The 13,542-nt window shown below is 45.5% G+C and overlaps 1 protein-coding gene across 1 annotated transcript; it reads right to left on the bottom strand.

Moving 5' to 3' along the window:
• Positions 1 to 1,016: 1,016 nt before the first annotated feature.
• Positions 1,017 to 8,080, bottom strand: PDCL (phosducin like). The gene is made up of 4 exons (XM_060757595.2): positions 7,994 to 8,080; positions 4,742 to 4,924; positions 4,436 to 4,617; positions 1,017 to 2,447 (listed from the first exon to the last, which is right to left on the bottom strand). Exons 2-4 carry the CDS (start codon positions 4,914 to 4,916, stop codon positions 1,866 to 1,868), a joined length of 939 nt encoding a protein of 312 aa, XP_060613578.2. The 5' UTR covers positions 4,917 to 4,924; positions 7,994 to 8,080; the 3' UTR covers positions 1,017 to 1,865.
• Between the last annotated feature and the right edge of the window lie 5,462 nt (positions 8,081 to 13,542).

Here is a 13,542-nt window from a genome sequence, read left to right as displayed (position 1 = left end):
TAGGCCTTTGACATGTACATCTATCTTGGTGCATGTAGGAAGGTTAGCATGTTAGTTTGCATGGTGCAAAGACCTCTCTCTATCATTATTGATGCACCCAGGAAGGTTTGCATGTTGGTTCACGTGCACAAAGGCCCCTATTAGTACTGATGCACGTAGGAAGGTTAGCATGTTGGTTCAAGTACACAAAGGCCCCTGTTAGTATTGATGCACATAGGAAGGTTAGTATGTTGGTTTGCATGCTGCAAAAGCCCCCTCTATCAACACTGATGCACAGAGGTAGGTTAGTATGTTGGCTCACGTGCACAAAAGCACCTCTCTATTAACACTGATGCACATAGGAAAGTTAGCATGTTGGTTTGCATGCTGCAAAGACCCCTCTCTGTCAATTTTGATGCATGTAGAAAGGTTAGCATGTTGGTTTGCGTGCTGCCAAGATCCCTCTCTGTCAATATTGATGCATGTTGATTCATGTGCACAGAGGCCCCTCTCTATCAACATTGATGCACATAGGAAGGTTAGCATGTTGGTTCATGTACAAAAAACTCCCTCTCTATTAATATTGATGCATATAGGAAGGTTAGTATGTTGGTTCACGTACACAAAGTCACCTCTCTATCAATACTGATGCACATAGGAAGGTTAGTATGTTGCTTCATGTGCCACAAAGGCCCCCTCTCTTTTGCTTCTATATCAATGCCCATACATGCATGAATGTATGTATGTATATTGGTTTATCCCACAAAGTCCTCTATCTTTGTGGGACAAAGCAACAGACATAAACAAATACATACATAATCTCTTTTCATTTCCAGAGGTTTTGAAGCAGGGGCTGGATAGCTATCTCTTGGGAGCGCTTTGATTGTGCCTTCCTTTGTGGCAGAAAGGAGGTCAGACTGGGTGGCCCTTGGAGGCCTCTTCCAACCCTAGGGATGTAATGCTACATCCATAAAGAAGGGACCACATTTCCTTGCTGCTGCGAAGATGACAAAAGGCATTTAAAGAAAATCACCGGGTGGGTTGTTACGTTTTATTGCAACTATTTACAAAAATGCTAGGAATCGTTTTCACATCGAGGGTTGAGGAAAAGATTTGCTCCCAAGGTTCCCAGGAAACAGCGAACACAAACACACAAAAGAATGGCCCACTTTGAGGACATTTTACAAAGCAAGTATTGGGACTGAAGGCCTTTTGGAGCCTGGAGCGGAGGTTCCAAGAAAGGATTGGGGACCAAAAAGAGGGGACGAAGAAGAAGACACCCCAAAAGTTTGCAGGAAAACTCCGAAGGGTCCGTGCCTAAGGGGGAGCAAGGACTACAAAACAGCAAAAAGGCCCACTATGAGGATGTATTTTGGGGTGGCTCCCAACTCGATTGCAAAGGGGAAAAAAAGAGTTGTTTTGGTCAGGGAATTAAAGCAATTTGACACCACGCTTGACCATTAGGGCTCAATGATATGGAAAGATGGGAGTAGAGGCACCCAGAGGCCGAAGCTGAGCCTCTGAAGATTCCAAGTGGTGTCAAAGTGCATCAACTCTGCAGTGGAGATGTGCCCAAAGAAGAAGAGCGCTTCCAGGCTCTGCTCCCAATTTGCAATCGATCCCAACAAGGGCCTAGTTTCCTACAAACTCTAGCAAAAGGCCTGCTACGGAGGCTGATATTTCGGGGCAACTGACCCACAGCTTGGAAAGGTGTATTGGGGAGGGGGGTGGCTCTCCTAAGACGTCTTTCACGCTATACTTGGACACTACCTTGGAATGTTGGGACGTGGAGTTTGCAATGCTCCTGGGACACGCAGTTTGCAATGCTCGTCGAACCGCGAACCCCAAAGCGGTGCAATGCTTGCGTGGCGCGGAAGAGGCCGGCCTCAGTCGATCTCCAGGTCGCTGCTGTCATCCTCCTCATCACCGTCACCGCCTAAGATGGCCACCTCCTTCTCGGGCAGCAGGCCGCACTCCTGCAGGAACGCCTCCAGGTCGCTGGCGAAGAAGTCCAGGCCCAGCTGGTCGGTGATGCGGACAAAGTTGCCCACCAGCTCGCCCCCCTTGTAGACCAGCAGGGCCGGGAGGGCAGCGGCGGCAAAGCGGGGGCTGGCCCCCACTAGGGCACTGCGCCCGCGACAGAATTTGGCCCATGGGTACTGCGCCGCCAGGCAAGCCATGCAGCCGTCCAGCGCCTCCGCCCCCGGCACCCCTTCCTCGTAGAGGTGGACCAGCACCAGCGCACCCCGCGGGCCCCCATCCACCGCCTCCAGGAAAGCCTCCCCGCTCTGCAGCTCAAAGACACGCCGGAACTGCTGCGGGGCACCCGCGCCAACGCCGTACAGCTGGCGCCGCATCTCCTCCATGCGCTGCTGGCGGTACTGCTGCAGGAACGCCTCATCGTCCTCCTCCTCCGCTTCCTCCTCCTCACAACGCTCTCGGAGCAGGCCGCACTTCTGCAGCGTCAGCTGGGGAAGAAGGCACAATAATAATACTTTATTTATACCCCGCCTCATCTGCCCGAAGGGACTCAGGGTGTTTTACAACACAACAAAACAAATACAATAAATGAAATGCAAAAATAATCACATATCAGTTAATTAAAAACCCAAAATAACAGAATAATATATAACAGTATAAATACGGAGAATCAAATTGTCTCACCATTAAAAAGGATACAACTTAGAATATACAAATATGCAAAAATAAAATACTATATCATTGTATATTATCAGTGGTAATTACTGTATATACTCGAGTATAAACCTAGTTTTTCAGCCCTTTTTTCAGGCTGAAAAAGTCCCCCTCGGCTTATACCAGAGTCAAGGTTATTTATTATTTTACTCTGTTATTATTATTATTATTATTTTAATTTCATTTATTATTTTATTATTATTATTAAACTTTATTTGTACCCCGCTAGCATCTCCCGAAGAACTCGATGCAGCTTACAAAGGCCAAGGCCTCAACACAACAACAACAGGCAATAACAATATAATACAAACAAATTAAAAACATAAGCAATAACAACAACAAAACCTTACACTATTATGCAATAAAACCAGGGCCGGGCCAATGAAGAGTACAGGTTAAAAGTGCTGGGTGTAAGAGGTGATATGTTGGGATTCTGAGCAAGTGCAGAGTGCAGAAAGTCTTAAGCTCTAATGAAGTGCTTCTGGGACGTAGTGCTGGAGGTTATCCTATTCTGGAAAGGCACATCGGAATAACCAAGTCTTCAAGTTCTTCCTAAAGACTGCCAATGTGGGTGCTAGTCTAATGTCTTTGGGGAGGGTGTTCCAGAGTCGGGGGGCAACCACAGAGAAGGCCCTGTCCCTCGTCCCCACCAAACGCGCCTGCGACGCAGGTGGAATTGTGAGCAGGGCCTCTCTGGATGAACGGAGGGAGCACGTGGGTTCAGACACGGAGATGTGGTCACACAGGTAGGCAGGTCCCAAACCGTTTAGGACTTTGTAGGTATTTTATTCTATTTATTATTATTACATTTATCATTTTACTCTATTATTATACATTTAGTATTTTACTGTATAATTGTTATTATTGCTACATTCAGTATTTTACTCTTTTTATTATTGTTATTATTACATTTGTTATGTTGCTCTCTTTATTATTATTTGAAGGATATGTAAGCACATTTACATTGAAGAAGGTAAACAATCTTTTAATCAGAGTTGGACAGTCTTATCTTAAATTACCATTTTTGTAAATATTCAAAAATATATAACCTACTGATTCCTCCATTAATGTAATTTGATTGTTATGTTTTTATTTTGCAATTTACCAGTAGCGGCTGCATTTCCCACCCTCGGCTTATACTCGAGTCAATCCGTTTTCTCAGTTTTTTTGTGGTAAAATTAGGTGCCTTGGCTTATATTCGGGTCGGCTTACACTTGAGTATATACGGTATATTTAATATATTAGTATTTTTATAGTGCAGCCCCCGGTGGTGCAGCGGGTATTATATTATTATTATTATTATTATTATTATATTAATATTATTATTAATATAATGTTAGTATTATTATATTAGTACTATTATATTGCAGTCGCCTTCGGGGTGAAATGGGCAGGATAAAAATGATGCAAATAATAAATAAATAAATAAAACCGCTGAGCTGTGGAACTTGCTGACCGAAAGGTCAGTGGTTTGAATCAGGGGAGCGGGGTGAGCTCCTGCTGTTAGCCCCAGCTTCTATCAACCTAGCAGTTCGAAAACATGCAAATGTGAGTAGATCAATAGGTAATGCTCCAGCGGGAGAGTAATGGCACCTCATGCAGTCATGCTGGCCACATGACCTTGGAGGTGTCCATGGACAATACCGGCTCTTCGGCTTAAGAAATGGAAATGAGCACCACCCCCCAGAGTCAGACTCAAGTAGACTTAATGTCAAGGGGTCACACTGGTGGCTGTCCTATGGGGCCGTGTGTGTGCATCTACCTTGCTGCCAAGCTTCTCCCGCAGCTCGGCCTGCCTCCGCTGGTCCTCCTCCTCGTCCAGGTGGGAGCGGCAGCTGAGGGAGAGGCGCTGGACGAGCCGCTTCATCTCCCGGGCTTGGTCCTCCCGCCGCTCCGTCTCCAGCTGCTTGAAGCGCCGCCAATCCTGGATCACCCCTTTCGGGCCTGAGAGGGGCAAGGAGAAGGGAGGCCAAGTCAGCCCTAGACAGCCATACATACATACACCCCTACTAGACAGATAAGAGATGACACAACAGAATGGGGGTGAGCAGAGGAGCCTTTTGCACACCTGTGTTGACAGCGCTGCCGTCGCTGCTCACTGCCATCTCCGGGCGCAGGGCGGAGCGGGGCCCTTCCTCCTCCTTGTCCTCCTTCTCGCTGTCCTCGTCCTCATCGTCCTCCTCGCTGCTGCTGTAATAATACTGGAGCTTCTCCCCCAGGAGCTTGTCGTCGAGTGTCGTCATGGCCAAAGCTGCAGCGAGAAAGACAACGCAAGGAGAAGTATAGAAGTATATATAGGCCATCCCCGAGAAAGAAAGGAATGGAAAAAGGGCAGAGAAGAAGAGATGAAGGGAGTGAAATGGAAGGATGGAAGGAGAAAAAGGAATGAATGGAATGGAGAGGGAACAAAGGGGGGAAGAAACAGGAGCGAAGGAAAGAGAGAAAGAAAGAAAGAAAGAAAGAAAGAAAGGGGGGAAAGCAGAGAAGAAGGAAGAGGAAGGAAGGAAGGAGAAAAAGGAAAGAATGGAAAGGAGAAGGAAAGAAGGGGGAAGAAACAGGAGGGAGGGAGGGAAGGAGAGAAAGAAAGAAAGAAAGAAGGGAAAGCAAAGAAGAAAGAAGGGATGAAGGAAGAGGAAAGAAGGAAGAAGAAAAAGGAAAGAATGGAAAGGAGAGGGAATGCAGGGGGGAAAAACAGGAGGGAAGGAAGGAGAGAAAGGAAGGAAGGAAGGAAGGAAGGAAGGAAGGAAGGAAGGAAGAAAGAAAGAAAGAGAGAGAAGGCAGAGAAGAAAGAAGGGAGTGAAGAGGAAGGAGAAAAAGAAAACAATGGAAAGGAGGAGGAAGGGGGGAAGAGTGAAGGGAAGCCGGGGGCCAGTTCCATCTTGTTTCCTGCATATGTCATCAGCTGGGGAGCCCTCCCCCCAACACTAACTGCTGCTCTGGGCCAGAGTGAAGAGAGAGGGGGCCAGGGGACAGTTACACCTTGTCTCCTGTGCTATGTTAATAATATAATGTAATACAATACAATACACTATCATATATTGCATATACATATAATATTTATAATTTTATAGCATAATGCAATATAATACTAATAATAAATTATAATTGCATATTTATATTACATGTAATATTAGTAATAATATTACAATAGAATGGGATAGTACAATATAGAAATATTTAATACTGATATTGTACTATGCTAATAATATAATATACTGTATGCATATATATCTTGTAAGCTGCTCTGAGTCCCCTCCGGGGGTGACTCAGAGCAGCTTACAATGCATAAATCAATCAATCAATGCATAAATAAATCAATCAATAAGAAGGGAAGAGAAAGAAAGGAAGAAAGAAAAAGGCAGAGAAGAAAGATGGGATGAAGGGAGTGAGAAGGAAGGATGGAAGGAGGAAGAGAAAACAATGGAAAGGAGGAAGAAGGAAGGGGGAATTTTATTTATTTATCATGTCATCAGCAACCATACCATTGTGTTACAATTCTAACAGAACAAAACAAACACACAGATTAAAAAGAAAAAAAAACACACAGAGATTTTGCACACTTGGTAGCTGATTAAATGTCCTTTGACCAGTCTCTGGCCACTTGGAGTGCCTCTGGTGTTGCCGCAAGAAGGTCCTCCCTTGTGCATCATGTGGCAGGGCTCAGGGAGCATCGCAGGAGGTGGTCAGAGGTTTGCTCTTTTCCGCACTCGCATGCCGAGGATTCCACCCTGTAGCCCCATTTCTTAAGGTTGGCTCTGCATCTCGTGGGGCCAGAGTGCAGTCTGTTCAGCGCCTTCCAAGTCCCCAGGGGGGAGTCTCTCATTTGGTATCAGCCATTGGGTTTGAGCCTGCCACTTTTGGACTCTCGCTTGCTGGGGTGTTCCAGCGAGTGTCTCTGTAGATCTAAGAAAACTATGTCTTGATTTAAGTCATGGACGTGCTGGCTGATACCCAAACGGGATGGGCTGGAGATGTCTCTGCCTTGGTCCTTTCACTATTGGCTGCTCCTTCCCAGTGGATGTCAGGTGGTGCGATATTGGCTAAGCAGTGTAATTTCTCCAGTGGTGTAGGGCACAGGCACTCCGTGATAATGCGGCATATCTCATTAAGAGCCCCATCCATTGTTTTAGTGTAAGATGTGTTCCACACTGGGCATGCGTACTCAGCAGCAGAGTAGCACAGCGCAAGGGCAGATGTCTTCACTGTGTCTGGTTGTGATCCTCAGGTTGTGCCTGTCAGCTTTTGTATGATATTGTTTCTAGTGCCCACTTTTTGCTTGATATTCAGGCAGTGCTTCTTGTAGGTCAGAGCACGGTCCAGAGTGACTCCTCCCAGGTATTTGGGTGCGCTGCAATGCTCCAGTGGGATTCCTTCCTTCCCAGGTAATAATCCTCAGAGCTCGGAATCCTTGTCTGTTCTTGAGATGAAAGGCACATGTCTGTGTTTTAGATGGGTTGGGGATCAGCTGGTTTTCCCTGTAGTAGGCAGGAAGGGCACCTAGAGCTTTGGAGAGCTTCTGTTCAACCATCTCAAAGCTCCCTGCTTGAGCGGTGATGGCACAATCATCAGCATAGATGAAACTCTCTGTCCCTCCTGGCAGTGGCCGGTCATTTGTGTAAATGTTAAACATGGATGGAGCAAGCTGGCTTTCCCTGTAATAGGCAGTAAGAGCACTTAAAGCTTCAGAGAGCTTCTGTTCAACCTTCTCAAAGCTCCCTGCTTGGGTGGTGATGGCACGATTGTCAGCATAGATGAAACTCTGTGCCCCTCCTGGCAGTGGCTGGTGATTGGTGTAAATGTTAAACATGGATGGAGTAAGCTGGTTTTCCCTGTCATAGGCAATAAGAGCACCTAGAGCTTCGGAAAGCTTCTGTTCTACCGTCTCAAAGCTCCCTGCTTGAGCGGTGATGGCACGATCATCAGCATAGATGATAACAATAATAATAATTATTAATAATTATTATTATTAATAATAATAATAATAATAAGGAATCAATGGAAAGGAGAAGGAAGGAAGGGGTGTGTGTGGGAGAAGCAGGAAGGAAGGAAAGAAAGCAGGGGAGAGAAGGGCAAGGAAGGGGCCAGAGCGAAGAGAAGGTAAACAGCCTTCCCTAGACTGAGGCCTAGTGCCAAATTGGGGGGGTTGGAAGCCTGAATCCGGGTGGATGGGAGGCCCAGAGACGGAAGGGGGAAATTCTGTGGTAAAATGGAACTGGATTAGATATCAACAGCATTAACACCCGTTACAGCTTCCATTACACAACTTATCCTGTAACAACAACAACAACAACAACAACAACAACAACAGCCATCCCCTCACCTTCTGAGGCCTGCCTCTCCCTGTCACTGTCTCTGCAAGCCGGAAACAGGAAGCGCAAAGGATGCCGGGAAAAAAAAAAGAGTAGGAGACCCAAGAGGTAAGGCAACCCCAGCAGGCCACGCATTCGACACTTCCGGTTCCCATTCGAAACACACCCCTCCACGCCAGGCATTTTTGATGCATTTGTTTTTTAAAAAAATAAATAAATATTAAAATTTATTTATTATTTTATTTATTATTTCGGTTTTTTCTCACCCTGAAGGGGACTCAGGGCGGCTTACAAAAGGCACAATTCGATGCCAGCATCACATAACAGTAGTAACACAAAATAACATCAATTAAACAGTTGAAACAGTTAAACAACAATTCCTGCATTACAACCCTAAAACCAGTAAAACAATACAATCCCAATTACTCCTCATAGACGGTCAGCGTTCGCTATCTCATAGTCCAATTTCCAATTCCACTTTGTCAGTCCTGTCAGTCCTAGTCGTCTGGTTGTCCTTATCTAGTTGTCAGATTGCCCAAAGGCCTGGTCCCACAACCACGTCTTTACTTTCCTCCTGAAGGAGAGGAGGGGTGTTGATGCCCTAATTTCTCCCGGGAGTGAGTTCCACAGGCGAGGGGCCACCACTGAGAAGGTCCTGCTCCTTCGTCCCCACCAGCCTCACTTGGGAAAGCGGTGGGGTCGAGAGCAGGGCCTCCCCAGATGATCTCAAACTCCGGGGTGGGATGTAGTGGGAGATACGTTCGGACAGATACGCTGGACCGGAACCGTACAGGGTTTTGTAGGTCAAAACCAGCACCTTGAATTGAGCTCGGAACTGAACCGGCAGCCAGTGGAGCTGGCACAACAAGGGGGTGGTGTGCTTCCTGTATGTCGCTCCGGTGAGTAATCTGGCTGCCGCTCGCTGGACTAGTTGAAGTTTCCGAACAGTCTTCAAGGGCAACCCTACGTAGAGTGCGTTGCAGTAGTCTATTCGGGGATGTAACAAGAGCATGAACCACTGTGGCCAGATCAGACTTCTCGAGGTACGGGCGCAACTGGTGCACAAGTTTTAGTTGTGCAAAAGCTCTCCCAGCCACCGCCAAGACCTGGGCTTCCAGGCTCAGCCATGAGTCCAGGATCACTCCCAAACTGCGAACCTGCGTCTTCAGGCTTCATTAAGATTAAAAGACTCTGACCCCCTCTTTGGAAGGATGGGAAAGGGGGGCGCTTGTTCCCCCCTCTTCCTCCCTTGAGCATCTCTCAGCCCCGTTTGGGAACCTGAAGTACAGGCGGCATTCGCATCGCTACACTCTTTGGCTCGGCGGAGTGCGCATGCGCAGAGGAGTATCCACCCACAGCATCCTCCTTTCTACCCTGCCTTAGTTAACCAGGGAAGGGAAGCCCGCGCATGCGCAGTTACTATGGTTACTCAGAGATAGGGAAAAAGTGGATTGAGGGAACAGGAAGGAAAGAAAAAGGAAGAAGGGAAAAGGAAAAGAAGGAAAGAAGAAGGAAGGAAAAGGGGGAAAGGTGGACTGAGGAAATAGGAAGGAAAGAAAAAGAAAGAAGGGAAAAGGAAAAGAAGGAAAGAAGGAAGGAAGGAAAAGGGGGAAAAGTGGACTGAGGAAACAGGAAGGAAAAAGAAAGAGGGGAAAAGGAAAAGAAGGAAGGAAAAGGTGGAGTGAGGAAGGAAAAAGGAAGAAGACAAAAGGGAAGGAAGGGAAGGGGGAAAAGGTAGACTGAGGAAACAGGAAGGAAAAAGAAAGAGGGGAAAAGGAAAAGAAGGAAGGAAAAGGTGGAGTGATGAAACAGGAAGGAAAAAGGAAGAAGACAAAAGAGAAGGAAGGGAAGGGGGAAAAGGTGGACTGAGGAAACAGGAAGGAAAAAGAAAGAGGGGAAAGGGAAAAGAAGGAAAGAAGGAAGGAAAAGGTGGACTGAGGAAACAGGAAGGAAAAAGGAAGAAGACAAAAGAGAAGGAAGGGAAGGGGGAAAAGGTGGACTGAGGAAACAGGAAGGAAAGAAAAAGGAAAAAGACAAAAGGGAAGGAAGAAAAGAAGAAGGAAGGAAAAAGACAAAAGGGAAGGAAGGAAGGAAAGGGGGAAAAGGTGGACTGAGGAAACAGGAAGGAAAAAAAGAAAGAAGGCAAAAGGAAGGAAAGAAGGAAGGAACGGGGGAAAGGTGGACTTAGGAAACAGGAAGTAAAAAGACAAAAGAGAAGGAAGAAAAGGGAAAAGGTGGACTGAGGAAACAGGAAGAAAAGAAAGGAAGAAAACGAAGGAAAGTGGAAAAGTATGAAAGGAAGGGAAGAAACGAGGAAAAAGGGAAGAGAAAGAAAAGAAAAGAGAGGGAGAAGGTGTCTGAGGAAATGGGAAGGAAAGAAAAAGAAAGAAAGGAAAGGAAGGAAAGGAGAAAAGGCGGACTGAGGAAACAGGAAGGAAAGAAAGAAGGAGGGAGAGAAGGAAGGAAGAAAAGGAAAGGGGGAAAGTATGAAAGGAAGGAAAGGAAAAGAAGGGATGAGAAAGAGGAAGAAAAGAGGAGAAGGTGTATTGAGGAAACAGGACGGAAAGAAATAGAAAGAAGGCAAAGGATAAGAAGAAAAAGGGAAAAGTAGGAAGGGAGGGAGGGATGAAAGGAAAGAGAAAGAAGGGAAAGGAATAAAGGGGAAGGAAGAAAAAAGGGAGAAAGTATATTGAAGAAACAGGAAGGAAAGAAAAAGAAAGTAGGCAAAGAAAAAGAAGAAAAGAAGGAAGGGAAAGGGGAAAGTAGGAAGGGAAGAAGAAAGAGAAAGAAGGGAAAGGAAGGAAGGAAGAAAAAAGGGAGAAGGTGTATGAGGAAACAGGAAGGAAAAAGAAAGAAGGCAAAGGAAAAGAAGAGAAGAAGGAAGGAAAGGGGAAAATAGTGGACCGAGGGAACAGGAAAGAAAGAAAGAAGGTGGGAGGGAAGAAAGGAAGAAAAAGAAAGGGGGAAAGTATGAAAGGAAGGAAAGAAAAAGAATGGACAAGAAAGAGGAAGAAAAGAGAGGGAGAAGGTGTATTGAGGAAACAGGAAGGAAAGAAATATAAAGAAGGCAAAGGAAAAGAAGAAAAAGGGAAAAGTAGGAAAGGAGGGATGAAAGAAAAGAAAAACAAGGGAAGAAAAGGAAGAAAAAGGGAGGTGTGTGAGGAAACAGGAAGGAAAGAAAAAGAAAGAAGGCAAAAAGGGAAGAAAAGGGGAAAACGGTGGACTGAGGAAACAGGAAGGAAAGAAAGAAAGAAGACAGGAGGGAAGAAAGGAAGAAAAAGAAAGGGGGAAAGTATGAAAGTTAAATATTCCAATATTTATTATTTCCAGGCGTCTTTGGTGTTGGAGGGAAACAGAGGAAGGAAGGAAGACAGGAAGGAAGACAGGAAGGAAGGAAGGAGCCGCAGTGGGTTTGTGTGCCAATATTCCAATATTTATTATTTCCAGGCGTCTTTGGTGTTGGAGGGAAACAGAGGAAGGAAGGAAGACAGGAAGGAAGGAAGGAGCCGCAGTGGGTTTGTGTGCCAATATTCCAATATTTATTATTTCCAGGCGTCTTTGGTGTTGGACGGAAACAGAGGAAGGAAGGAAGGAAGGAAGAAAGGGAGGAAGGAAAGAAGGAAGGAAGGAAGGAAGGAAGGAAGGAAGGAAGGAAAAAAGGAGCCGCAGTGGGTTTGTGTGCCAATATTCCAATATTTTATTATTTCCAGGCGTCTTTGGTGTTGGACGGAAACAGAGGAAGGAAGGAAGGAAGGAAGGAAGGAAGGAAGAAAGGGAGGAAGGAAAGAAGGAAGGAAGGAAGGAAGGAAGGAAGGAAGGAAGGAAAAAAGGAGCCGCAGTGGGTTTGTGTGCCAATATTCCAATATTTTATTATTTCCAGGCGTCTTTGGTGTTGGACGGAAACAGAGGAAGGAAGGAAGGAAGGAAGGAAGAAAGGGAGGAAGGAAAGAAGGAAGGAAGGAAGGAAGGAAGGACGGAAGGAAGGAAAAAAGGAGCCGCAGTGGGTTTGTGTGCCAATATTCCAATATTTTATTATTTCCAGGCGTCTTTGGTGTTGGACGGAAACAGGAAGGAAGGAAAGAAGGAAGGAAGGAGCCGCAGTGGGTTTGTGTGCCAATGTTTATTATTTCCAGGCGTCTTTGGTGTTGGAGGGAAACAGAGGAAGGAAGGAAGACAGGAAGGAAGACAGGAAGGAAGACAGGAAGGAAGGAAGGAGCCGCAGTGGGTTTGTGTGCCAATATTCCAATATTTATTATTTCCAAGCGTCTTTGGTGTTGGAGAGAAACAGAGGAAGACAGGAAGGAAGGAAGGAACCGCAGTGGGTTTGTGTGCCAATATTCCAATATTTTATTATTTCCAGGCGTCTTTGGTGTTGGACGGAAACAGAGGAAGGAAGGAAGGAAGGAAGGAAGGAAGGAAGGAAGGAAGGAAGGAAGGAAGGAAGGAAGGAAGGAAGGAAAAAAGGAGCCGCAGTGGGTTTGTGTGCCAATATTCCAATATTTATTATTTCCAGGCATCTTTGGTGTTGGAGGGAAACAGAGGAAGGAAGGAAGGAAGGAAGGAAGGAAGGAAGGAAGGAAGGAAGGAAGGAAGGAAGGAAGGAAGGAACCGCAGTGGGTTTGTGTTCCAATATTCCAATATTTATTATTTCCAGGCGTCTTTAGAGAAGAAGGCAAGACAAGGTGAGGTGGACAATATCTTTTCTTTTATTATTATTATTATCATCATCGTCATTATTATTATGACTTTGTGGCATGCAAATACATGTCAAGTAGTACTGCAAACGTTGTTGTTTTTCTCCCCGCCCGCTTCCCTCCCGCCATGATTAATTCTCTCTCGAAACACTGAAAAAACAAAACTAACCACGATTCAACGCTAAAGTCCGCGACCGGCCCCCGAAAGCTAATGAATCCATCTCATGTGCTACGGCAAACACGCACACGCACACGCAAACACACGCACAGGAGCCCACTCTGCTACTCAGGCTCAAGTCACAAAGCCCACCGAAGAAGCCCCCTCCTTCACTCCCCAAAAATACAGACCCGTTCGGTCTAAAGCTTTCCCCTTCTTCACGATCCTATTCCTAGAACACAAAAGGGAATCATCATCATCATCCTCATAATTTGGAGAGTTCGAAACAGAAATAAACGGAATAGAATTCATTGTCCCTTGCGCGCCCCCCCCCACGCCCCCCAATACATCCCCATTCTATTTTACACTTTTTCCAAATTTTATATTTATTTATATATATATATTTAAATAGAAGCTTGAGAACGCACCATTAAAAATGAGCATTAAATCCATCCATCGTAGCGATGGGGTCTGCTTTATTATTATTATTATTATTATTATTATTATTATACATGATGGGTGTACACCATCGTTTTTTTTTTAATATCTCAATCGAACAATAGATTTGCAAAGGAAATGTCTAATACAGACGTAAAAATATTCACACCCGAGCTTCACAACCGGTTGTACAATTTACACACACTTTGCCTCTTTTCCCCAAAACTTCCTAGGCTAAGCAAGTTCGTAAAAAAAAAAAAATCGTGAAAAC

This window comes from Anolis sagrei, chromosome 11 (genome assembly GCF_037176765.1).
Source record: "Anolis sagrei isolate rAnoSag1 chromosome 11, rAnoSag1.mat, whole genome shotgun sequence".
In the NCBI taxonomy this organism is placed as follows: Eukaryota; Metazoa; Chordata; class Lepidosauria; order Squamata; family Dactyloidae; genus Anolis; species Anolis sagrei.
Note: the sequence above shows the minus strand (reverse complement) of the source record. Positions and strands in the feature narration are given on the sequence as shown.

What these genes read in the sequence shown, in the direction of transcription:
- PDCL (XM_060757595.2), bottom strand. Translation starts at nt 4,916, where the DNA reads ATGACGACACTCGACGACAAGCTCCTGGGGGAGAAGCTCCAGTATTAT. An exon ending in CGGCAGCGCTGTCAACACAG is followed by an intron (nt 4,618 to 4,741) that starts GTGTGCAAAAGG and finishes TGCCCCTCTCAG; the next exon opens with GCCCGAAAGGGGTGATCCAG. An exon ending in GGGAGAAGCTTGGCAGCAAG is followed by an intron (nt 2,448 to 4,435) that starts GTAGATGCACAC and finishes CTTCTTCCCCAG; the next exon opens with CTGACGCTGCAGAAGTGCGG.